Below are 24,368 nucleotides of genomic sequence, written 5' to 3' on the forward strand. Positions count from 1 at the left end.
GCCCTTTCCCTGTACTCTTTTCTGATTGGCTGGTTGGGTGCATGTCAGCCATTCCATCCAATACCATACTTTGGAGGGATATCTTGGAGGGACCACTTTGCTGGACGGAACATGTAGATGAGCCCCACTAGAGATTTAGGGGTTTTAGGGGTTTTATCTTCTCCGGATAGAACATCCAGTATTCCTCCCTGGGCTCAGTAGACCATCATGGTTTGCGTGGTGTATCTTTCCTTGTTCCTTGTGTCTTTTTCTTTGTGATTCATAGTTATGTAGTTTATATTACTATTTGTGTATAAAAATAATTAGCAAAACTGTTTATAAATGGAGATAATGGGAAAAGAAGAAAGAAAATCACCTGCTCATGGGGACATTTTTGAAAGCTTAGAAGAGCAGAATTGCAAAGTCAAAGATTAGAAAGACAGAATAATACACAAACGTGCCTGCACACCTGATTGGTTCCGCTGTGCCGCTACTCACGGCGTGATTGGCTTCCTGAATGTGCCATTGAAAAAACTAGGGAGGAGAGTAAGACTCACTGAATGTGTGGGGCGGGCTGCAGTGCACGAGTGAGTAATGTATGTATGTGGCTGTGCTCCTTTCCAGGCTACTACTAGTCCACCTCCAGCCTCCTACTACCACCACTATGAGAGACTGTCTGTCACTGTATAATCTGATCGAGTCCACACTGACTGACTGTCACTGAGTAATTGATGTTACCACATTAACCCTGACCTGCCCAGTGCCCTGTATCTGCAATTAAAATTTACAAGGCTGCCTGCATGCTTCCTGATTTCCTTTCCCAGCATCCTTCCCAATCCCTACAGTGTCACTAACAATAACCCTATGGTACAAGGCTGCAGTGTGCACTGAATCCCATTCCCTACAGTAACATTTAGGGAGAGAGAGAGACGAGAGAGGACAAGAGAGAGAGACATGAGAGGACAAGAGAGAGAGAGAGAGAGAGAGTGAGAGGACAAGAGAGAGAGACGAGAGAGGACAAAAAATTGGCAAAATAAATGGAAAAAATGCAAAACACCGCGTTCGGCCTTCGGCCAAACATTTTATTATTATTCGGCTTCGGCCAAGAATTTCATTTCGGTGCATCCCTACCATTCACCCAAGACTTTGCACTGGTGCATAAAACAGGAGAAATTAATTTCTGGTATTTTGGAACAGCTTGACCATGACCCATACTCTGAAGTGCTTTGCTGTAGAATAAGTGGAGACTTGTCTACACTTTGCATACCAAGACCTTCCTGAGACTGGAGAACAACTATTTGCTCAGATATCATATTTCTACAAAGTCATCCTAGCAAGAGAACCTGTTATTACATATTTAAGAATATTCGCACATAATCGCTTAAAGTAGAAGTTCAGGCAAAAGCTAACGCTAAACCTGCTCTCTGCCACATTCTAACCCTAATCTATCTAACCCTGTAAAGCAAAAATCGCTATACTTACCTAATTTGCAGCCGATCTGGTCCGGTCCCAGCATCAGCTGTCAGCAGGCGGCTTCAGCGTGGAGGTGGGTGCAGGAGAGGCAGCCGATAACGGAAGCCCCATAGTAACTCTATGGTTGATGTCACTTCCCATTCATTTCATAGCCGTTGTCAGTCCTCTCCTGCACAAACCTTCTGCTGCTGGAGACCGGTGTGGTTGCAGAATAGGCAGGTAACAGCGATTTTGGTTTTACAGGGTTAGAATGTGGCCGAGAGCAGGTTTAGCGTTAGCTTTTGCTTGGACTTAAGCCCCGTACACACGTACCGATCGTCGGCCGAACGATCTGCCTCTTTTTGTCCAGGGCTGTCGTGTCTGTTGAAAACTGCAAAAGACTGCACACAAATTTTGTCGGCCAACAGCCGACTGCAGAAGTGATATCATGTGATGGTTAACTTTCCTTGTCTTTTTTTCTTTTCTGAGCATGCCCAGTCTTGCTAATCTGCTGTCTGTCGGCCGAAATCTGTACTGACTGGCGATCAATCAGCCGTTCTGGTGTTGGCCAACAAAAATTTTAATGCTTGCACGACAGATTCTGTTCGGCCGAAAATGCGCTGTCGGAAGCATCATACTAACAAGCCTACAATCGGCCGATCGGTCGTCGGCCGAATATTTACGGCCGACAATCGGTACGTGTGTACGGGGCTTTACACTTTAATATTCTCCTAAACCATTAGTTAACATATTCTTATTTTTCTTTATCAACAAAGTGTGGAATGTGGCAGTTCTTAGCCTATGCAGGATTTAGCTTATTTCTTGTGCAGAAGGGAAGAATCTGATTGGTCATCTAGTTGTTCCTTTAGGTAATTTTGTTTCAATGGCCTTTTGACTTTTCTCCCTGTATAGATGCTGCAGCCACAGTTCAGGTCTCACACCACGCCGGAGATCTTGTCCCAGCTCTTCCAGATCATCCCCGGACAGAACCCGTACAAGCAGCACGATCCGCTGGTGTGCCGCCGCTGCGCTGTGGTCGGTAATTCAGGCAACCTGCGAGGTTCCGGCTATGGAAAGGACATCGACAACCACAACTTCATCATGAGGTAGGAAGTGTTTTGGGTGTCCTGGAGGAAGGAAGTCTGAACTGACCTCCAGTAGAAAACAAGTGGCATGCCAGACAATGGTTTTCATCTCAGAATATCACTGGTTTGAAATAGGCTAATATGTGTGCATGTCACAAAGTAATAGTGCTACAACGACGTGTCGACTACAGAAATGCGTCGACATGCGTGAAAGGCGTTGACGCGTCACACGCCCCCTGCTCGTGCCGGCCGTTCTCCTCCTCCCCTTCCTCGGAGTGCACAAGACATGAAAAGACCGGGAAAGACATGAAAGTCTGAAAAGACCGGCAGATAAGGTAATCACTGAGTTATGTCTGTGTCAGTGTTTGCTGCAACCCCTGCTGTGAGAAGATCACAAAGTACGCAACGATGATGCTGCTGCTGATGGCATAGAGCCATTTCCAGCAGAAATAACAGCTCGTCGCAGCTTAGAGAAAGATTCATACAATACTGTGCAGGCTGATGGCCCTGTCTGTAGGGATAAGGCAGGGACAGGCTAGAGCAGGGGTGTCAAACTCCACCTCCACCGCGGGCCACATCAGCATTATGGTTTCCCTCAAAGGGCCGGTTATATCTGTAAGATTAGATGTCCAGAGCACCTCATGCCCCCTTACACCCTTACATCACAATGCACCCCCTTACCTTACCAGAGGGTGGATCTGGGAAGAAGTGCAGGGTCTGGAGGAGAACCAGAGAAGGGCTGGAGTCAGCTTCCAGAGTCTGCTGAATGCTGAGACCAGGGGAGGCAGAGACAAGGTGGTGTTGCGGCTGCACAGAGTGGTGCAGGATCTGTAGGAGGAGTTCTGCCCTCCACTCTGATGCGGACTGCTGAGGAGGAGGGGGGGGGAGACAAGCCTTTCTGCAGCTGCACAGAGTACTGCAGGATCTGGCAAAGGAGTTCTGTCCTCTCTGCTGCCGACTACAGAGAAAAGGTGGGGGCAGAGACAAGGGGGCTGCCACAGCTGCATGAGAGGTGCGAGGGCCACATGAAATGGCCTGGGGGGGCCGCATTCGGCCCGCGGGCCTTGTGTTTGACACCTGTGGGCTAGGGGATAGCTGCAGCAGCTCTCTGTACTGGCCAAGATTGATGGCAAGGATCCTCAGAGGGCAATAATACTGAGAAAAGCTGCTTCAGGGGGATTAGTTTGGTTACTTTTTATTGTTTCTTAAAAGGGACAATAAACAATATTCCCTATTCTCCCCAAAAAAATGAATCCACATGCATCCACCACTTAACCACTTGGCACTTTCACCCCCTTCCTGCCCAGGGCAATTTTCAGCGCTGCCGCACATTGAACGACAATTGCACATTCAACACTGTACCCATACACATTTTTTTATCTTTTTTTTTTTTTTTTTTAGACCGACATAGCTTTCTTTTGGTGGTATTTAGTCACCGCCTGTGTTTTTTTTTTTTTTTTTTTTTGTTAAACAAAAAAAGACGAAAAAAAAAAGGTTTTTCTTAGTTTCTGTTTATAACATTTTTCTCCTTCACTGATGGGCACTGATAGGCTGCACTGATCATCAGGTAGATGTCCCCTGTGTGGATTGTCGCTTACCAGCTCTCCTCACATGCGGTCAGCATGAGGAGAGGACTTATCTTTAGCGCAGAAATTTTTCCCTTTTTACATTTTATTTTTGCCAATTCATTTTTTTGTACTGTAAAAACTTCAACCACATTGAAGTATTTTTTGGAAAAAATGTAACAAAAGTTGAAATATTATATTAGAAGTTGTACGTATCATTTTTTGTACAGTTATTCAAAGGATTAATTAGCTAATCAAAAAAAGAACACTCAATTAAACAAAAAAATAAAAATAATCGTTAGATTAGTCGACAGACAAAATAATCGTTAGTTGCAGCCCTACAAAGTAACTTTACCATATCACCTGTGTAATAAATAGTCCTCAATACCTGCTTAGCCCTATCCCCCTCAGTCGCACACACGTGTGTTTCTTTGTAACACATTCTTACTTCAAGGCTGCTGTAAAACAATGAGATCGCTCTTCTAGTTGCATGATTGGTTTTGTTTGGATCGGTCACACTGGTAGAGAAGACGATGAAATAGATTACTTCTGCTCAACAAAGACCTCAAAAAGCCACAGTGACTGTGCCAGAAAGTGAGTCATTGCTGCAGTAATAGAGGTCAGTCCTTCTCAAAATTGGACTGACAGGGTTGCCATTATCCTCAAATAAATTGACTAAATCATTAGGGGGGAAGCAGATGACATCTGCTCTCTGGCTCTTATACTTCTCAGGTGCTGGTCTCCTTGCCCTGAAGAAAGCTTTAACTGTCATTCCAGGTGAGAACTAGGAATGCGCATCTGTGCATGTTGGTGCTCCTCAGACCCGCTTGCCAAGTGACCACTCCAGGTCTCCCTTAGCAGTCGGGATCCAGTCGGTGTTCTGGACATCCGCTATGACATTCTAATTGCATGAGGTTTGTTTACAAACACGCTGCCCCATGCATTCAGACCCCGTTCACACTGGGGCGACCTGGTCACCTGACAGGTCGCCGTAGGTCGCCTGCCATAGAGTAGCTGTGGACCCGTTCTAATAGGAGCGACACAAGTCTATATGAAGTCCGTGCCGGCCGCTCCGAGGTAGCGGTGCGAGCTGCGCACCGCGACCTGTGAGGTCGCCCCGGCAAGTAGCGTTGCCCCAGTGTGAACGGGGTCTCACTGTGCTTCAGTCACCACTTTCTCCGAGATTCAACGTTCAGACAACAACCAGGTGATTGGTGTTGGCTGTGAGGAGCAGTGGGGGAGGGCAGAGAGGTGAATTTAGGAAAAGGGGGGGGGGGGGGTTTGGGCTTTCCTTTGTTTTACATTACATGTGCATATAAAACAGATAGCAGGTGTAATGAGGGAATTAAAGCAGACCTTCACTCCCAAAATAGACTTTCTCTTTCGTTCATTGATGGAAACAGCTCCTTATCATCTTAACCATTGGGTTATACTACCCCCTACAGGAGTAGGACACTAGGCAGAAAAAAAGTCTGGCTACGCCTATGGGCAGTCCCAGGGTGTATACTCCTCCTCCCTCTCTGCTATAGGTACTCAGTTTTTTCTCTTTCGTTCGACAGACACAGTGCTGTCAAAACTACTGGTTTTTATATTGCCTCCTCCAGGAGTAAGACTAGGCAGAACAGAAAACACCTGTCTACGCCCATGGGCCATCCTCAGCTTGGTATATAACCCCTCTCTCTCTCTCGAGTCGCAGCGGTGCCTTGGCTGACAGCTCCCCTACTTCGGTGGCGAGGATTCTGTCTGGAGCATTACCCGCACCATGAAAGGGTAGGTACAGTCCCCCCCCCTCCCCTTTTTTGCTTTTTTTTTGGTAGACGAAGGTAACCTCCAGGGACGGTCAGACCTGCCTACAGGTTCCCTCCTCCCATCCCTAAATCCCTCAGTGAGCTGGGCTTCCCCCACTCCCTTTCCCCCCTGTCTGGACCTGGAGTCTGATGGGAGTCCCAGGGCAGAGAATTTAGCGGAGACCCCTTGGGTCTCCCCCACTATCCCCACTCTGTAAGGGTCCTGGGATAGTGTGTGCCCTGGTAGTCTGGAGGAGTCCCAGTGTAGGAGACCTCTAGGTGCATGCCCTACTGTTTGCAGCGTGGGTATAGTGCAGGGGGGGTCCAGTGCAGAGACCGGTGCAGAGTGCTCGGCGGAGTCTACCCTAATGTGTGTCCTACCTTTTGGGGGGGTCCCCTTGCAGAGGGTGTAGAGTGCACAGGGAAGATCCTGGCAGCATGCTTCAGCATTTGTAGCTGATGGTCATTTTCCCTTAGTCTTGCTGGTCTCCGGTTGGCGGCCATGTTTGTGTAGCTCAATGATTGTCATGGGGGTCATTTTCCCTTATGTTGTGCCCATTTTGTTGTAGCCTGTGTGCTCCAATGCAAGTTCTGTTTGGGATGGTACAAGACCTATTACTTCAAGGGGTGATTGTCCCGGTTCTGACTTCGGAATGTTTTCAGGGTTTTTACTCAAACCTGTTTACAGTTCCCAGGAAGGAAGGCAAGGTGCGTCCAATCCTGGACCTTAAGGCGCTAAACTGCTTTGTGCAAGTGCAGAAGTTCAGGATGGAGTCCATTCGCACAATGATCAGGAGGATATTCTTGCCTCTATTGACATCAAGGATGCTTACCTTCACATTCCAATATGTGCCGGTCACCAGCGCATCCTCTGCTTTGCCGTAGGAGAGGAGCATTATCAGTTTGTGATGTTACCCTTTGGTCTCGCCTCTGCTCCTCAGGTCTTCACAAAAGTGTTAGCATTGTTATGCCAACGGGGGGATTGCGTTACTGGGCTACTTGGACGACCTCCTTCTGCGAGCGGAGTCTTCTACTGCTCTGGTGGAAAACCTGGAAAACACCGTACGAATTCTGAGGGAGTTTGGCTGGATTCTGAATTTTCAGAAATCTGCTCCTGGTTCCTTCTACAAAGCTGGACTATATGGGTCTGACTCTGGACTCTGCCTTAGCCAGAGTGCTCCTTCCTCTGGACAAATTCATGAAATTCGGGCTTCAATTTGTCTCCTGCTGTCCAGCAGATGGTCATCCCCCTGGATTTGCATTCGAGTGCTGGGCCTGATGGTGTCTACCTTCGAGGCAGTTTTGTTTGCACAGTTCCATACGAGGTCCCTGCAAAGGGAGATTCTGGCCAAACTAGACAAGACTCCGCAGTCTCTGGACAATCAGATCCAGCTTAGCCGGGGATCGAAGGAGTCCCTGATATGGTGGCTTCGTTCTCTGGTGCTTCGGCTGGGCAAATCCTTCCTCCCCTTGTATTGGACAGTGGTCACCACGGATGCCAGCCTGTCCGGCCGGGGAGGCGTTCTCAGCAAACATTCTGCTCTAGGGATCTACCGATCAATGTATTGGAACTCCGACCGATCAGACTGTGTCTGGACCATTGGACAGGTCGTCTTCAGGGATGTCCAGTGCGCATTCAATCGGACAATGCCACGCCCGTGGCTTATGTCAATCGCCAGGTGGGCACAAGAAGTATCCTTGCTCTGGAGCTAGCCGGCATTCTAAGGTGCAGCGGTCTCCGGTGGGGCATCCCTGAGGGGGATCTGTTGGGGTCTCGACTCAACAAAAAGGTGCAGAGGTTTGTGGCTGGATCACAGGATCCTCTGGAAGATGACAGACACGCTGGTGGCCCCGTGAGATCAGTATCGTTTGATTTACGCCTTCCCTCCTCTAACGCTTCAGCAAAGACTTCTATGCAGGATCGAGGCAGAAAGGATTCCGGTCATCTTAGTGGTCCCGGACTGGCCTCACCAGGCTTGGTACGCCGATCTGGTGCGGCTGGTCGCCGACGTTCTTTGGAGGCTTCCTCTCAGGTAGAATCTGCTGTTCCAAGGACCAATCCTCCATCCTGCTTTACAGTCGCTGGCTTTGGCGGCTTGGCTGTTGAATGCCAGGTGCTGAAGGTGAAGAGGTTTATCAAAGTCAGTGTTTCCTATACGGTTAAAAGCTAGGAAATGTACTTCTAGAACGATCTACCATCATACATGGTAGACGTACATTGCGTGGTGTGTTTTTCTTGAAGTTCATTCTTGCTCCTTCTTGGTGGCTCGGATCTTGACCTTCCTTCACGGGGGTTAACAGAAATTGGCATTGAGTACCATCAAGGGCCAGGTGTCGGCTTTGGCTGTCTTCTTCCAATGACCCTTGACTATACACACTCCATGGCGCGTACCTTTCTTCAGGGTGTCCGACATTTGGCTCCTCCAGTGCAGTTTCCGTTGCCGCCTTTGGGACCTTAATTTGGCGCTTTCCATCCTCCATAAGCCCCCCTTTGAGAATCTTTGCTCGATTCCCTTTCTTACATTGTCTCAGAAGGTGGCTTTTTTTGGTGGCTATTACGTCTGTGCGCAGGGTGTCGGAACTGGCCTATCCTGTCGTTCGCCGTACCTGGTAACTCACCAAGATCAAGTGGTTCTTCGCCCCGGTTTGTCGTTCCCGCCCAAAGGTTTTCTTTGATTTTCATTTGAATGAAGACATTGTGTTGCCTTCCCTGTGTCCCAGGCCTAAACATTCAAAGGAAATTGCCTTACATGCCTTGGATGTGGTCTGGGCAATTAGGGTGTACTTGGCAGCTAAGGAGTCTTTTAGGAAGTCACTCACTATTTGTGCTCACGAATGGGCCTCGGAAAGGGTTGTCCGCTTCTTCTGCGACTATTTCCAGATGGCTCAGACAGACAGTTATTTAGGCCTATTCCATCAGGGGTCAGGTTCCTCCTTTTCCCTGTCAAGGCGCACTCTACTTGGCCTTCCGTCATCAGGCGTCGGTGACACAGGTTTTCAAGGCGGCCACCTGGTCATCGGTGCATACTTTCACAAAGTTTTATAAAGTGGATGTGTTGGCATCTGCGGATGCTTCTTTTGACCGCAAGGTTTTGCAGGCTGCTGTTTAGAGGAGCTGATCCTCTTTTAGGGTGTATTGTGTTTTTCCAGTGAGTTTATGTTGTTTTGGTTGAGCTCCTGTTGTTTGGTTGACTACTGTTTTTAGCCTTGAATTTTTTTTGCTGTTCCCACCCCTCATGTTTTAACACTGCTTTAGGACGTCCCAATGGGTATGAAGATCAGGAGCTGTATCAGTCAATGAACGAAAGATCAAATGGGATTTACTGTAAAATCTATTTCTCTAATGTTCATTGACGGACACAGCACCCACCCCTCTGTGGAGTTGTAATTCTTCTGACACTGCTTGTCACTAAACAGAGTACCCATAGCATAGAGGGGGAGTATACCTCCTGGGACTGCCCATAGGCGCAGCCAGATTTTTTTTCTGCCTTTTGTCTTTCTCTTGTAGGGGGCAGTATAACCAAATGTTTCTGAAGATCAGGAGCTGTGTCTGTCAATGAACAATTAAAGAAATGGATTTTACGGTAAATCAAAAATCTCATTTTTTTTTTTCTCCCTACAAATACCACCTTTACCCCTACAATATAATAAAATATACACACACAGTATCTCATAAAAGTGAGTACACCCCTCACATTTTTGTAAATATTTTATTATATCTTTTCATGTGGCAACACTGAAGAAATTACACTTTGCTACAATGTAAAGTAGTGAGTGTACAGCTTGTATAACAGTGTAAATTTGCTGTCCCCTTAAAATAACTCAACACACAGCCATTAATGTCTAAACCGCTGGCAACAAAAGTGAGTACACCCCTAAGTGAAAATGTTCCAATTGGGCCCAAAGTGTCAATATTTTGTGTGGCCACCATTATTTTCCAGCACTGCCTTAACCCTCTTGGGCATGGAGTTCACCAGAGCTTCACAGGTTACCACTGGAGTCCTCTTCGATTCCTCCATGACGACATCACAGAGCTGGTGGATGTTAGAGACCTTGCGCTCCTCCACCTTCTGTTTGAGGATGCCCCAAAGATGCTCAATAGGGTTTAGGTCTGGAGATATGGCCAATCCATCACCTTTGCCATCAGCTTCTTTAACAAGGCAGTGGTCATCTTGGAGGTGTGTTTGGCGTCATAATCATGTTGGAATACTGCCCTGTGGCCCAGTCTCCGAAGGGAGGCGATCATGCTCTGCTTCAGTATGTCGCAGTACATGTTGGCATTCGTGGTTCCCTTAATGAACTGTAGCTCCCCAGTGCCGGCAGCACTCATGCAGCCCCAGACCATGACACTCCCACCACCATGCTTGACTGTAGGCAAGACACACTTGCGTTTTGTACTCCTCACCTGGTTACCGACACACACGCTTGACACCCATCTGAACCATCAGACCACAGGACATGGTTCCAGTAATCCATGTCCTTAGTCTGCTTGTCTTCAGAAAACTGTTTGCGGGCTTTCTTGTGCATCATCTTTAGAAGAGGCTTCCTTCTGGGACGGCAGCCATGCAGACCAATTTGATGCAGTGTGCGGCGTATGGTCTGAGCACTGACAGGCTGACCTGAGTTGCATGACATTGGGGAGGGAAAATGGCTAATTGGGCCCAATTTGGACATTTTCACTTAGGGGTGTACTCCCTTTTTTTTTTTTTTTTTTTTTTTTTGCTAGCAGTTTAGACATTAATGGCTGTGTGTTGAGTTATTTTGAGGGGACAGCACATTTACACTGTTATACAAGCTGTACACTCACTACTTTACATTGTAGCAGTGTGTCATTTCTTCAGTGTTGTCACATGAAAAGATATAATATATTTACAAAAATGTGAGGGGTGAAATACTGTATATATATATATATATATATATATATATATATATATATATATATATATATATATATATATATATATATATATATATATATATATAAAAGCATTTTTTGTAGGTTTTGATTTAAAAAAAAAAAAATTAAATATATGATTTATTTTATATACGATGGTGGGTCACTCTGAGCCAGAGCCTGGAAAATATGTAAAGCTCCCATTGGCAGCGGATTGCAGTAGAGCAATACTGGATTCGCTTGGTAGGTGAGAGAATGATTTGGAAAAAAAAATGGGAATAGAGTTGGTATGGAGGGATGAAGCTCCTCTTTAAGCCATGGAAAGGAACTAGAAGGTACACAGTGCACCTTTCCATATAAAAGTGCTATTACACAGCGCAAAAAGGTTTGTGATAAATCAGTAATAAAAATACCATCAAATAGTATATGACAATAAAAATTTATAAATATCACAATGTAATAATAGTGTGATCCAAAAATATAAGTGCAATGTGCAAAACTTGTGCAAAAATTACTATGAGAATAAATCTCGATCATATGGAATCCCACACTGAGGTATCACATTGACAATAATGTGAAGAAGTTCCACGTGACAGTCCAAATTATATATATATATATATATATATATATATATATATATATATATATATATATATATATATATATATATATATATAGATATATATATATATATATATATAGATATAGATATATAAAATATATATAAAAGTGCACTCAGCAAGTGTCCAGTAAAAGAATCCAAAAGTGTTTAAGTGCCAACGGAAAGGTGCAAAATCATTCCAGCAATCCAGTGCAGTGGTAAGTGCAGATCTTCCCCCCCACCTTAGGATGTTTAACTTACCGGACTAAAATGACCCCTGGGCAATATAGCATAAGGGTCAAAATAGCTTGTGTCCCAGTAAGGAACCGGATGAGAAATCCTTGGAAGTCTGGTACATGATTATCCCAACAGGTATAATAGCCAGGTGTGCATTCATATGGAAAGGGGGAAATAACTCACGATAGTGTAATTCCGTTATATCATATTTATTAATTCAACATAAAGTTACACTCAAATTCAAATATGTGGATGCGGATCCTGTGTGGCTTCCTGGCCGTGGTGTGCGCTCGGGATAGATCCTTGGTCCCGGCGTGCGTTCCACCGCAACCGGAAGTGACGTAGCGGTGACCGTGAAAACCAGAAATTGCGTCGATGCGTTTCGCCCTCCCCTTTGAGCGTTATCCCAGATGGGGGATTACTGGGATTGGCAGTCAGTGATCACCTGCTTGTGAAACTGTCCTGCCTATCATGTGGCAGCAGTGCAGTGCGGAATATTGTCCACCTCCATCCTGCCACATATAGGTGTACATCTGTCAGTAAGGGGTTAATGTGAATTAATCCAGATTAATGTGGGTTAATCTGGTCTGGACACCTAGACATCCCTGTATTCTGGTCCCAAAGGAGTTAAAGGGGGGGGGGGGAAGCAAATTGTCTCTGGCCACAAATGTACCCCCCCTCAAAAAAAATTTTTTAAACTGCTCTCAGAACAAGACGTGTTGGGGGTTTCCATTTGTAGATCAGCCGGTATCACCCCAGAGAAAGTCTTATGTGTATTAGCCCATAAACGGCACGTGGTGCGTCTGCCAGACAGCCGTGGGCCCCATACAGCATAATATGATTTCATGAGTCAGTGAGCTGTCACTCCAAGCAGCCTCATGTCACCTCTCTTCTCCCCCCCCCCCCCCGCCCCCTTTCGCTGTCTCCCAGAATAATCCCAGATATGATCGGAGTCTGCGCTTGCAGTGATAATTGGACCTCTGGCTGATTTGGAGGAATATCGCGGCTTCTCTGTGACACAGCTGTGTGTGTAAAATTAGCTGCAGTCCCGTCACCCTAGAGACGGAACGGGGAGTCATTGCCCCCTGAAACAATGCACAGCTTAGGACTAATAGATGAGCAGAGGAAATAGACGGGACATGCAATGGGGGGCCCCCAGGGTCTTCATGACATCCACTAAGGCAGGGGTGTCACTCAATTTCATCAAAGGGATGCATAAGCAGTATGATTGCCCTCAAAGGGATGGTTATATCTAGGGTGCGCTACATACAGAGTGCAGAGTTCATGAGTGCATTAGGTACAGAGTGTAGGGTTTAGGGGTGCTTTCTTGCATCTTTTTTACCTGGCATGGCTCTAGTACCTACCTGGTGTAGGCACCTCTGCCTCGCCTTTTCAAGGAGGTCGTTCTCTCTCTCTCTCTCTCAGCTTCTGGAGATCTGTCCCTGCCATTAGTGTGTGCAGGGATCTGTTACTTCCGGGAGCTGCTGTGTTTGCAAGTGACAGTGGGGAGCAGAAGGCCAGAGCCGGAGGTGGTAGAATGGAGTTTCACCATGTTCCGACTGCAGAACTGGGTGCGAGGGCCACTTGATGAGGCCTGGAGGGACAGATTCGGCCCATGGGCCTTGTGTTTGACATGTTTGCACTAAGGGAAGTCAGCCGTCATACAAAGGTAGACTGTGGGGCAGAAGTGCATGCTGGGACTTGTAGTTCTCTAAAGAGCAAAGCAGGTGCATTCTCATCAATTTACAGGACAGAAGTAACAAATCTCATTGTTACAGTGGAGTTCTGTGCTGTCCTTGGTGGTATTAACCTGTTCTTCCTATGAGCAGATCACATGACCGCTGATCACTCCGCTCTCAGGGTTGGAGCTGGAGCATGGAGGTGAAAGAGTGTTTGTTTGTTTTTTTATTTTTTATTTTATTATTTTTTTGTTTTACCCCAAAGTACTTCTTTTTAAAGCTTAATGGTTGTAAACCCTACATATACCCAGTGAAGTGACTGTCCCTTAAGTGATACACAGAGATGATACAAATTAACCTACATAAGTTGTACATGTTTATTTACAGTCTTCTCTTCTCTACATCTGTTATCCGTTCAAAGTCCAGAATTTATACAGCTTGTCTGAGATTTCAGAAAACTGAGGGCGAGGAGCTTAAATTACACTCTGCAGAGCTCAGTGGAGGAGCAAGATAATAAATGGGTAAGATTGTAAAAGTTTTAATATGACAAGATGCAATAAAAACTTACACATTAGTAAGTGGATGCAAGTTCATGAATGATCCCGTGTCCAGATGCTGCTGAACCGTCTCTTGGGTCAATGGGGTGCCTCTTGTCTCCTTGTCGTGTCTGGCAGGAAGTGGTGTAGATGTGAGAGATTGAGTCCGAGGGCTGGAACACAAGTGAGCCGCAGCGTCTGCCATCTGGGGATCACCGGCATGCTCGCGACCCATTTCGGAGCATGCGCACTGCAGTGAAGTGCAAGCTCTTGAAAAAGGAGCACACGCTGGTACTTCACTGCAGCGCGCATGCTCCGAAATGCGTGATCCCCGGACGGCAGATGCTGCGGCTCACCTGTGTTCCAGCCCTCTGACTCAATCTCTCACATCTACACCACTTCCTGCCATACAGGACAAGGAGACGAGAGGCATCCCATTGACCCAAGAGACTGCCCCAGCAGCCTCTGGACACCGGAACATTCATGGACCTGCATCCATTTACTAATCTGTAAGTTTTTATTGCATCTTGTCATATTAAAACTTTTACAATCGTACCCAGAGGCACCGGTTTTCTCTCTGCTTTTTACATGTTTGGAGACCGGTTCCGTTCCCTTCCCTTCCCTACCAGGCTGGTCCTGAGATCAGATTGTACCCCATCTTCACATTGACAATAAGGATAGTCCGTAAGACTACCCTATGGACATTTTTTAGCTTCCACATGCCCTCTGCTTGCGCCACTATGTATATACTTTAATTATGTTGGTCAGCTTGACCCTCATGTGATGGTGGGAACGTAACACAACACACATGGATTGATTTACTAAAACTGGAGAGTGTAATATCTGGTGCAGTTGTGCATAGAAACCAATCTGCGTCCAGGATTTATTATCCAAGCTTAAGCCCCGTACACACGCACCGATTGTTGGCCGTGAATGTTCGGCCAACGTCCGATCGGCCGATTGTTGGCTTGTTAGTATGATGCTTCCGACAACCGACTGCGACTTTTCGGCCGAATAAAATCTGGTGTGCATGCTATAAAATTTTTGTTGGCCGTCAACAGAACGGCCGATTTTCCGTCAGTCAGTACAGATTTCGGCAGACAAAAATCAGATGAGCAAGACTGGGCATGCTCAGAGAAGAAAAAACACACAGAAAGTAAACCATCACATGACATCACTTCTGAAGTTGGTTTTTGTTGGCCAACAAAAGTCCAGTGCAAGTCTAGAGCACATTTCAACCAACACAACAACACTGGACAAAAGACGGCCGATCGGTCGGCCAACAATCGGTGCGTGTGTACGAGGCATTAATTGAACAAGCTGAAGTTAGAAGCTGATTGGCTACCGTGCACAGCTGCTCCAGATTTTGCACTCTCCAGTTTTAGTAAATCAACCCAGGGCCGGGACAAGGGGTGGGCAGAAGGAACAGCTGCCCTAGGCGCAATGGTTTATTGTAGGGTGACAGGAGTAGTGACTGTGGCATCCCTGCTAAGCCTAACTCGAAGGGAAGGGGGAGGGGGGCACAGTTTGGTATCCTTGCCCTGGTTGCTGGATGACCTTGTCCCAGCACTGAATCAACCCCACAAAGGTAAAGCCCATCTGGGGTGAGCGAGCACAGAGGGTGACATTTCTGACATTTTATAGTGAAGTAAATCAGCTGGGGCATGCTGGGATTTGTAGTTCCTTGGCAGGAATAGACTACCATGTTTGTGCGATAGATTCCTTGGGATGAGCGCCTGTTGTCTTATGCACCCCTCGGTGCGCCGTCCGTCTTCCAGCGGTTGTCCCATCAATTCTTATGACAATGATACGACGCAACACAATTTTCCCTAATAATAAAGTGCGGTCTGTCTCCTCCCTGCCGAGCTGCAGCAGTTCCTCGTACAGCGTATACGCCATCTTCTGAAACCGCTGCATACGGGACGGCGGTCACCATCAGTGTGCGGAGCCGCGGCAGGGTGTACATAATAATGCCTCTTCTCCAATAATAAAACTGTAATGTGTAAAAATGCTTGTCTGCCTTCCGTCTCTTACCATGGGCCTCCTCCCCCCACCTAATAAATTTGCTTCCATTGTCCTATTATGACATCAGAGGAATCCCTTTAATCAGGTGCAGTCGTGTGGTTTTTCTGTTAGCGGTTGTTTCGTGGATGCAGCTGTCCGTGTTTTATAGCACAGTCTGCGGATCATCAGTAAGGTTTTGGCCTTTGTGGAGCACTGCTGCCCCCTGCAGACTGCTGGGGGAAAGACAACGTTCAAGCGAGAGCCTTTATATTTCTGCTCCAATGAACCAGAAGTTCCTTCACAACAATGAAGTGTCAGCAGGACGAATCTGTCAATGTACAGAGGTTTTCTGTTGCTGGCCTTGGTGAACTGCAGTTCCCAGCATGCACCGTCAGAGTACGGTATAGTGTGCGCTTTAAACCACTTCAATACCGGGCACTTTGACCCCCTTCCTGCCCAGGCCAATTTTCAGCTTTTAGCGCTGTTGCATTTTGAATGACAATTGCGCGGCCATGCAACACTGTACCTACACCAAATTTATGTCATTTTCTTCCCACAAATAGAGCTTTCTTTTGGTGGTATTTGATCACCGCAAAGTTTTTCCTTTTTTGCTACAAAAAAAGATCGAAAAGTTTAAAAAAAAGAAAAGAAAATTTTGTTTTTTTGTTATAAAATTTTGTAAAAAGATACGTTTTTTTTCCTGCACTGATGGGATGGCCCTAATATGCAGCACTGGTGGGCACTGATAGGCGGCACTGATAGGTAGCACTGATAGGCAGCATTGGTGGGCACTGATAGGCGGCACTGGTGGGCAATAATGGGCACTGGTGTGTGGCACTGATTGCAATGATGGGCACTGGTGGGCAGCACTGATAGATGGCAATCATGGGCAGCTCTGATGGGGAGGGCACTGAAAGGGTCCCTGAGCCCTTATTGCCATTCCAGGTGGTCATGGGTGGGCATCCCTGGTGGCCATGGGTGGGCAATCCCTGATGGCTCTAGTGGCACCCCCCCAAGGGTCTGCACTGGTAATCAATGCTCTGATTACCAGCACAGACCCCCCCCTGTCAGGAGAGCCGCAGATCGGCTCTCCTCTACTCATGCCTGTCCGGCACCAACTGAGGAAAGCCGATCAACAGCTCTTCCTATTTACTATGTGACCAGCTGTGATTAGACACAGCTGGTCACATGGTAAAGAGCCTACGTCATAGGCTCTTTACCGAGATCAGAGATGCTGTGTGTCAGAGTGACACACCGCAGCACCGATCGCCGCCTTGCGCGCCCCCCCGGGGGCACGCAGAGTGCTGTATCCTGCTGGACGTCATATGATGGCCAGTCAAGATAATACAACCACTTTGCCACTGTCAATCCGCTATAGGGTGCGCGGCAAGTGGTTAAAGCGGAGTTCCGGCCTCAAAATTTAAAAAATCGATTTTGGGCCATCCGCTTGCTAAGGGCCACCTGAAAAAGAAATGGATGCTCCCAATTTTTTTTGGTCACTTACCTTGATATTGAAGAAAATATACTCCCCTTCCTTCCACTTCCTACCTCCGCGGCCCGCGCCGTCACTTCCGGGTGGCGATGACTCCTGGGAGCTCCAGGAATCAATGCACTGCACCGGCCCCACTCGTCACTTCCGGTGCAGGCGCTGCATTCCCTGCTGTGCAGAAGCTGTGCAGGGATGCCGCGCTTGCACCGGAAGTGACGAGCGGGGCCGGTGCAGTGCATTGTGGGACTTCGACGTCACCGAAGAGGCTGCAGAAGAGGACGCGCTGGCTTCAGCTGCCCACACCTAAGATGGCAGCGCTGGAGAAGAACTTTTCAAGGTAAGTATTTCTTCTTACAGGTAAGTGCGACCCGGGACAGTTCAGAGGCTATCCATTGTGGAATGTACTAGCCCTGACTGTCCTGGGGGTATTTTTATCTAAATTTGACCCCCGAGGCCGGAACTCCGCTTTAAGACTGTTAGCCAACATGTTCCAAGCTATAATTCCTGTGCAGCAGAGTTCAAACTTGGGGGGGACAGTGCAAAGAGTCGGTCAGTTGTCCTGCAGTGAAAAACCACGCTGATGGGAGAAGAGTGCAGAGCGACGAGGGAAGCTCATTAGTCTACTGCTTCTCCACCACTAGTTTGCTGATGCTGATGTGGAGCATGCGGACAGTGAGGGGAGCCAAACTTGCCATGTGATATCCCCCTCAATGTGACAGAGCTGCACCCATGGAAAATGCCCCTCCTGCCCACTGCTTGTCCCAGACCCTTTTTCTTTAAGTGTTGGGTATTTGCAGCAGGTCTTCTCTTCTGCCAAACAAAGTTGTGTTTTGCTGTAAAAATCTCAGGAATGGATGGACAGATATCCATTGGCAGGTAAAACCGCTCCCCAGAGCAGTAAGGATGTGGAATTCTCTTCCACAAGTAGTGGTATCAGCAGGGAGCATCTATTAGTTTAAAAAAAACTATTAGATTTGCACCTTCAAGACCAGAACATACAGGGGTATACAATGTACGGTTAACAGCAAACACACACACATCGTGGGTTGAACTGGATGGACTGGTGTCTTTTTTTCAACCTTGCTAACTATGTAACCAAAATATTTACATCTGTGTATTTAGGGGTTTACCTGGAGTTCTGTGGACATTCAGTTCTTGTCACCTTTGAACCTTTTCTGTGTTTTGGTGCAGGATAAACCAGGCCCCAACACTCGGCTTTGAGAACGACGTTGGCTCCAAGACCACTCACCATTTCATGTACCCCGAAAGCGCTAAAAACCTTCCGCCCAACGTCAGCTTCGTCCTGATCCCATTCAAAGCTCTGGACCTGCTGTGGATCACCAGTGCCCTCTCCACGGGGCAAATCCGCTTGTAAGTACTCCAGGCATGTGCAATCACTATATAACATAATTGGTCGGTATTTGTTATAAATAATTTGTCTAGAAAAGGTCAGCTAAGTTCTATAGGAAAGCGTCACCTGGCCATAGAATGGTGACATAGGGGTCTATCTCTATACATTGTTTCCATTGTATGTCCTACAAGGACAATAAAATAATCAGTGTGGCACAAACTAGTATATTACATCAGGGATAGGCAAGGCTACCAGAATGGACACGCAGTGTCATTTTCAGTAGCACCTGAAAGATCAATTTGTGGCATGCGTTCAGACTGGACCACCGATAGCCCAGGGAATACCCCACATCTCTCTAGTTACTGCTGCCAGAGCCAATAATGGACAGTTTACTAGGCTGTCAAATTCAAAGCCTGGCTGTCCCTCTAAGACATCATGAAGGTGGGTGGGCTGAGGTTGATATCTCAGACGTCCAGGTGTCGTCCCTCCTCCCAGCATTAGCGTAAGCACAGTTGTGGGTGCCTTTTATGTGAACAAGCCTACATAACCATTTACACTCTTCCTCTTAGGGGACCACTAGCTGCCACAGGTATAAAAACTCCTGTGATATGTCTGAGGTGTGAAGGTGCAGGAATTGGGGTGATCTGAGATGTGAAGGTGCAGGAATGGGGGTGATCTGAGGCGTGAAGGTGCAGGAATGAGGGTCCTTAAGGGCAATGGTGGAAAAATTGAGGTGATCTGGGGTATGAAGGTGCAGGAATTGGGACTGATCTGAGGGGTGAAGATGCAGAAATTGGGGTGATTTGAAGGGTAAAGGTGAAGGAATTGGAGGGGATCTAAGATGTGAAGGTGCAGAAATTGGAGGGGATCTGAGGTATAATAGTGCAGGAGTTGGGAGATCTGAGGGGTGGTGGTGCAGAAATTGGGGGATCTTGGGTGTAAAGGTGTAGAATTTGGGCCTGATCGTGAAGGGTATATGTGCAGGAATTGGGGGGTTCTGAGGTGTGAAGGTGCAGGAATTGGGGTGATCTGAGGTGTGAAGGTGCAGGAATTGGGGTGATTTGAGGTGTGAAGGTGCAGGAATTGGGGTGATCTGAGGTGTGAAGGTGCAGGAATTGGGGTGATCTGAGGTGTGAAGGTGCAGGAATTGGGGTGATTTGAGGTGTGAAGGCGCAGGAATTGGGGGGGTTCTGAGATGTGAAGGTGCAGTAATTTGGGGACCTGAGGTGTGAAGGTGCAGGAATTTGGGGATCTGAGGTGTGAAGGTGCAGGAATTCGGGTGATCTGAGGTGTGAAGGTGCAGGAATTGGGGTGATCTGAGGTGTGAAGGTGCAGGAATTGGGGTGATCTGAGGTGTGAAGGTGCAGGAATTTGGGGATCTGAGGTGTGAAGGTGCAGGAATTGGGGTGATTTGAGGTGTGAAGGCGCAGGAATTGGGGGGGTTCTGAGGTGTGAAGGTGCAGTAATTTGGGGACCTGAGGTGTGAACGTGCAGGAATTTGGGGATCTGAGGTGTGAAGGTGTAGGATGTCGGGTCTCTGTTCAAGGGACGTCTATGTCTGGTTGTGATCTTTAGTGTGATGCACATGAGTGTATATTTGGGGTGGGACTTCTTCCATATGGTGGTTTCTGACAGTTTTCTGACACTCTTCTGCTTTTTGCAGCACGTACGCCCCTGTGAAGGCCTTCCTGCGAGTGGATAAGGATAAGGTGAGATTTGTATTTATAGAATATCATCTTGTGTTGACCGAATGAACTTACTAGATCCCGGATTAGAGAGAATCTTGGATCAGCTCATCCTAAACCTATTTAAAGGGGAAGCCAGGCTGAAATAAACCCATGTGACACTGTGCACCCTATAAAGCTCTGGTGCTCAACCTGCTGCCCTTTGGCACACATTGTGTGACCCTCAGGACCCCTGCAGATAGTCTGTGTTTTTAGGTGCTTTCCAACTGAAAGAAAAATATTCCGTAGACTGAATTTTAGTAGCTAAATGGGTTGGTTTATTCACTAGATTTCTGTGTTGTCCATCTTTTTCTTAGAGCTTTAAATATCAAATATGTCACAAGTTATTTTTTTAAGGTGGCTTTAGGGGACACAAATGTGGAAGCATTCATTGTAAAATTTAGCTGTAACGGATTCATGTAATGTGTTTCCAACCTGACTGTCTCCAGAAGCTTGCCTGCAGTCTCTTTAAGGATGCCCCATGTCCACAGAAACTTTTTGACGTGTCTGCAGTCTGTAACCATCTCTTGTGCCATGTCTGTAGTCTCTGACCAACTATTGTAGCATTCTCAAAGTCTTTGGCCATCTCCTGTAGTATGTCTGTAGTCCAGACTTTTTCAACCTTCTTACCCCTGAGGAACCCTTGAAACAATTTTAGGGTCTCGGGGAACCCCTGGTAAGATTAGTCTGAGGGTCATTGGGAAAATGCCCCTTATATTAAGAGAAACATATATGTGAAGATGAAGTATTAAATCAACTCTTGACCTTGCAGGTATCATCCCTACCATAATATACAGAAATAGAGAGACATCGAACCTGGGACTTTAATTATACCTCCAAAGATATGATACAGACACAAAATAAAGGTCTAAAATATTAACACTTTGGACATATCCATTAAAAGACAGCTTAAAACCAAATGTACAAATTAGCCATCCAAAGTTACTGGATATATGGCCATGAGATCAACCAGTGGGCGTTGACGTGTTTTGGGGACCTTGAGTCTCAGGTCCTGATGAAGTGGAGTTCACCGCGAAACACGTCGCCTCTTCTAAGCTGTCTTTTAAATGGATACAGTGGGGAAATAATTATTTGATTGCCTACAGATTTTGTAAGTTTGTCCACTTACAAAGAAATGAAGGGCCTATAATTTTTATCATAGGTGTATTTTAAATGATAGAGACAGGATATCAACAAAAATCAAGAAAAATACCATGATACAAATGTTATAAATGGAGTTGCAGTTCAGTGAGTAAAATAAGTATTTGGTCCCCAAGCAAAATATGACTGTCACGTACCTGGTTGGTGAGCCTGACGTGCAGGGGAAGGCCTCTCGTACAGCTCCTGCTCAAGGGGTACTGATGAGACAGTAGCCGCTGGAGCACAGCAGGGAAAGAGCACCTATGATCAGTCCAGTAGTCTGTGCAGTTAGTAGCCCGGAAGGAAGCCAGGTGTAGCTGACAGCAGGCAGACATGCCAGCAGAGTAGCTAGAAGCAGGCAGACTGGCTTGGCTTGACTGATGACAGACTGTGGATGCACAGCAGGAAGCAGGTGCCCGAAGATGCTAAGATGGACTGAAGGAGCTGTAGCAGGCTGGAAGAGCTTGAAGCAGGGTCAGACGAGCCGGGTTGGTAACAGATGGGACAGATCAGGCAAATACGGCAGACAGCAGCGTAGTTGGGTCACAGGCAGAGTCGGCAACAGATGCAGGATCAACAGGTGCAGCAGGCAGAGACAGAATCCGGGGTAAATCTAGGGGTCAAGACAAGTAGCAGACAGGAATAGTCATAAGCAAGCCGGGTCAAGATCAGAGGTCAAACACAGGAATCGGGAACATACACACAACTCTGTAGACCAAACACCAATTAGCCAGTGCTGAAGCTCTATTTAAATAGGCTGTTTGGCGCCAGCCTTGGTGACAGATGCACGCTCACTAATGAGCGTGTGCATGTTTGCCCACATCTGTTCGACTCATTCTTGGCTGGCACATGCACATACGTGTGCGCCTGGAAAGGGCAGCCTTTCCTGACAAAGACTTAGTACAGCCCTCAAATTTTCCACTCGCCTGCTCCCATTTTGCCACAATGAGGGTGAGTGTGGAGCCGTTCTCCCAGCGATCGCCCATGGGAAGAGAGAGGAAGAGGAAAGCCGGCCGGATAATAACAGCTCTGATTTAAATTGCGGGGTGCTCTCCGTCACACACAGTCTTGCCTCCTGGCCCGGCTCCTTTGATAGACCGAACACTGGTCCAATGCCGGGACGTGTGACGTCTATCATAGGAGCCGAACCAAGAGGCGGGACTGTGTGTGACAGCACACAGGTGAGGCTGCATTGATGGGGCAGCACTGGTGGGCACTGATGGGCACTGATGAGGCGGCACTGATAGGCTGCATTTATGGGCACTGATAAAGTTGTTTTTTTGTAACTTCTGCATTCATGCAAAAACATTTAACAGTGTCATGTTAGGAGATAGTTTATGGGCGTAATTAGGGGCGGGGCAGGTTAGGGGTTGGGTGGGGCAACTGATGGAGAGTAACCCTTAAGGCCTGGCTAGTAGCTCAGGACTTTAATTGTTGAGCCCTGATTTAATACTTGGTGGAGAAACCCTTGTTGGTGAGCACAGAGATAAGATGTTTCTTGTAGTTGGTGACCAGGTTTGCAACATCTCAGGAGGGATTTTGGTCCACTCTTCTTTACAGATCGTCTCTAAATCCTTAAAGTTTCTTGGCTTTTCGCTTGGCAACTCGAAGTTTCAGTTCCCTCTGTAAATTGGCTGTAGGATTAAGGTCTGGAGACTGGCAAAGCCACTCCATGATCTTAATGTGCTTCTTCTTGAGCCACTCCGTTGCCTTGTCGATATGTTTTGGGTCATTGTCATGGTCCACGACCCATCTTCAGTGTTCTGGCTGAGAGGAGAAGGTTCCCATCCAAGCTTTTACAAAACATGGCCCCGTCAATTGGCCCCACTATGTGGCAAATTTGGCCTGTACCTTTTAGCAGAGAAATTGTCTCAAAACATACAGGTCCTTCTCAAAAAATTAGCATATTGTGATAAAGTTCATTATTTTCTGTAATGTACTGATAAACATTAGACTTTCATATATTTTAGATTCACAACACACAACTGAAATAGTGCAAGCCTTTTTTTTGTTTTAATATTGATGATTTTGGCATACAGCTCATGAAAAACCAAAATTCCTATCTCAAAAAATTTGCATATCATGAAAAGGTTCTCTAAACGAGCTATTAACCGAATCATCTGAATCAACTAATTAACTCTAAACACCTGCAAAAGATTCCTGAGGCTTTTAAAAACTCCCAGCCTGGTTCAATACTCAAAACCACAATCATGGGTAAGACTGCCGACCTGACTGCTGTCCAGAAGGCCATCATTGACACCCTCAAGCAAGACGGTAAGACACAGAAAGAGATTTCTGAACGAATAGGCTGTTCCCAGAGTGCTGTATCAAGGCACCTCAGTGGGAAGTCTGTGGGAAGGAAAAAGTGTGGCAGAAAACGCTGCACAACGAGAAGAGGTGACCGGACCCTGAGGAAGATTGTGGAGAAGGACCGATTCCAGACCTTGGGGGACCTGCAGAAGCAGTGGACTGAGTCTGGAGTAGAAACATCTAGAGCCACCGTGTACAGGCGTGTGCAGGAAATGGGCTACAGGTGCCGCATTCCCCAGGTCAAGCCACTTTTGAACCAGAAACAGCGGCAGAAGCGCCTGACCTGGGCTACAGAGAAGCAGCACTGGACTGTTGCTCAGTGGTCCAAAGTACTTTTTTCGGATGAAAGCAAATTTTGCATGTCATTCGGAAATCAAGGTGCCAGAGTCTAGAGGAAGACTGGGGAGAGGGAAATGCCAAAATGCCTGAAGTCCAGTGTCAAGTACCCACAGTCAGTGATGGTCTGGGGTGCCATGTCAGCTGCTGGTGTTGGTCCACTGTGTTTTATCAAGGGCAGGGTCAATGCAGCTAGCTA

At 46.9% G+C, this 24,368-nt stretch overlaps 1 protein-coding gene across 1 annotated transcript in view; it reads left to right on the forward strand.

Moving 5' to 3' along the window:
• The window catches only part of ST3GAL2 (ST3 beta-galactoside alpha-2,3-sialyltransferase 2), a 65,599-nt gene that overhangs the window by 36,614 nt on the left and 4,617 nt on the right, over window positions 1-24,368 (forward strand). The window contains exons 3-5 of the mRNA XM_082269777.1: window positions 2,344-2,537; window positions 18,500-18,679; window positions 20,323-20,368. Of these exons, the coding sequence (XP_082125903.1) occupies window positions 2,344-2,537; window positions 18,500-18,679; window positions 20,323-20,368 (420 nt within the window). The remainder of the gene's footprint in view (window positions 1-2,343; window positions 2,538-18,499; window positions 18,680-20,322; window positions 20,369-24,368) is intronic.

Source organism: Pelophylax lessonae (assembly GCF_965119305.1).
Source record: "Pelophylax lessonae genome assembly, chromosome: 10".
NCBI lineage: Eukaryota > Metazoa > Chordata > Amphibia > Anura > Ranidae > Pelophylax > Pelophylax lessonae.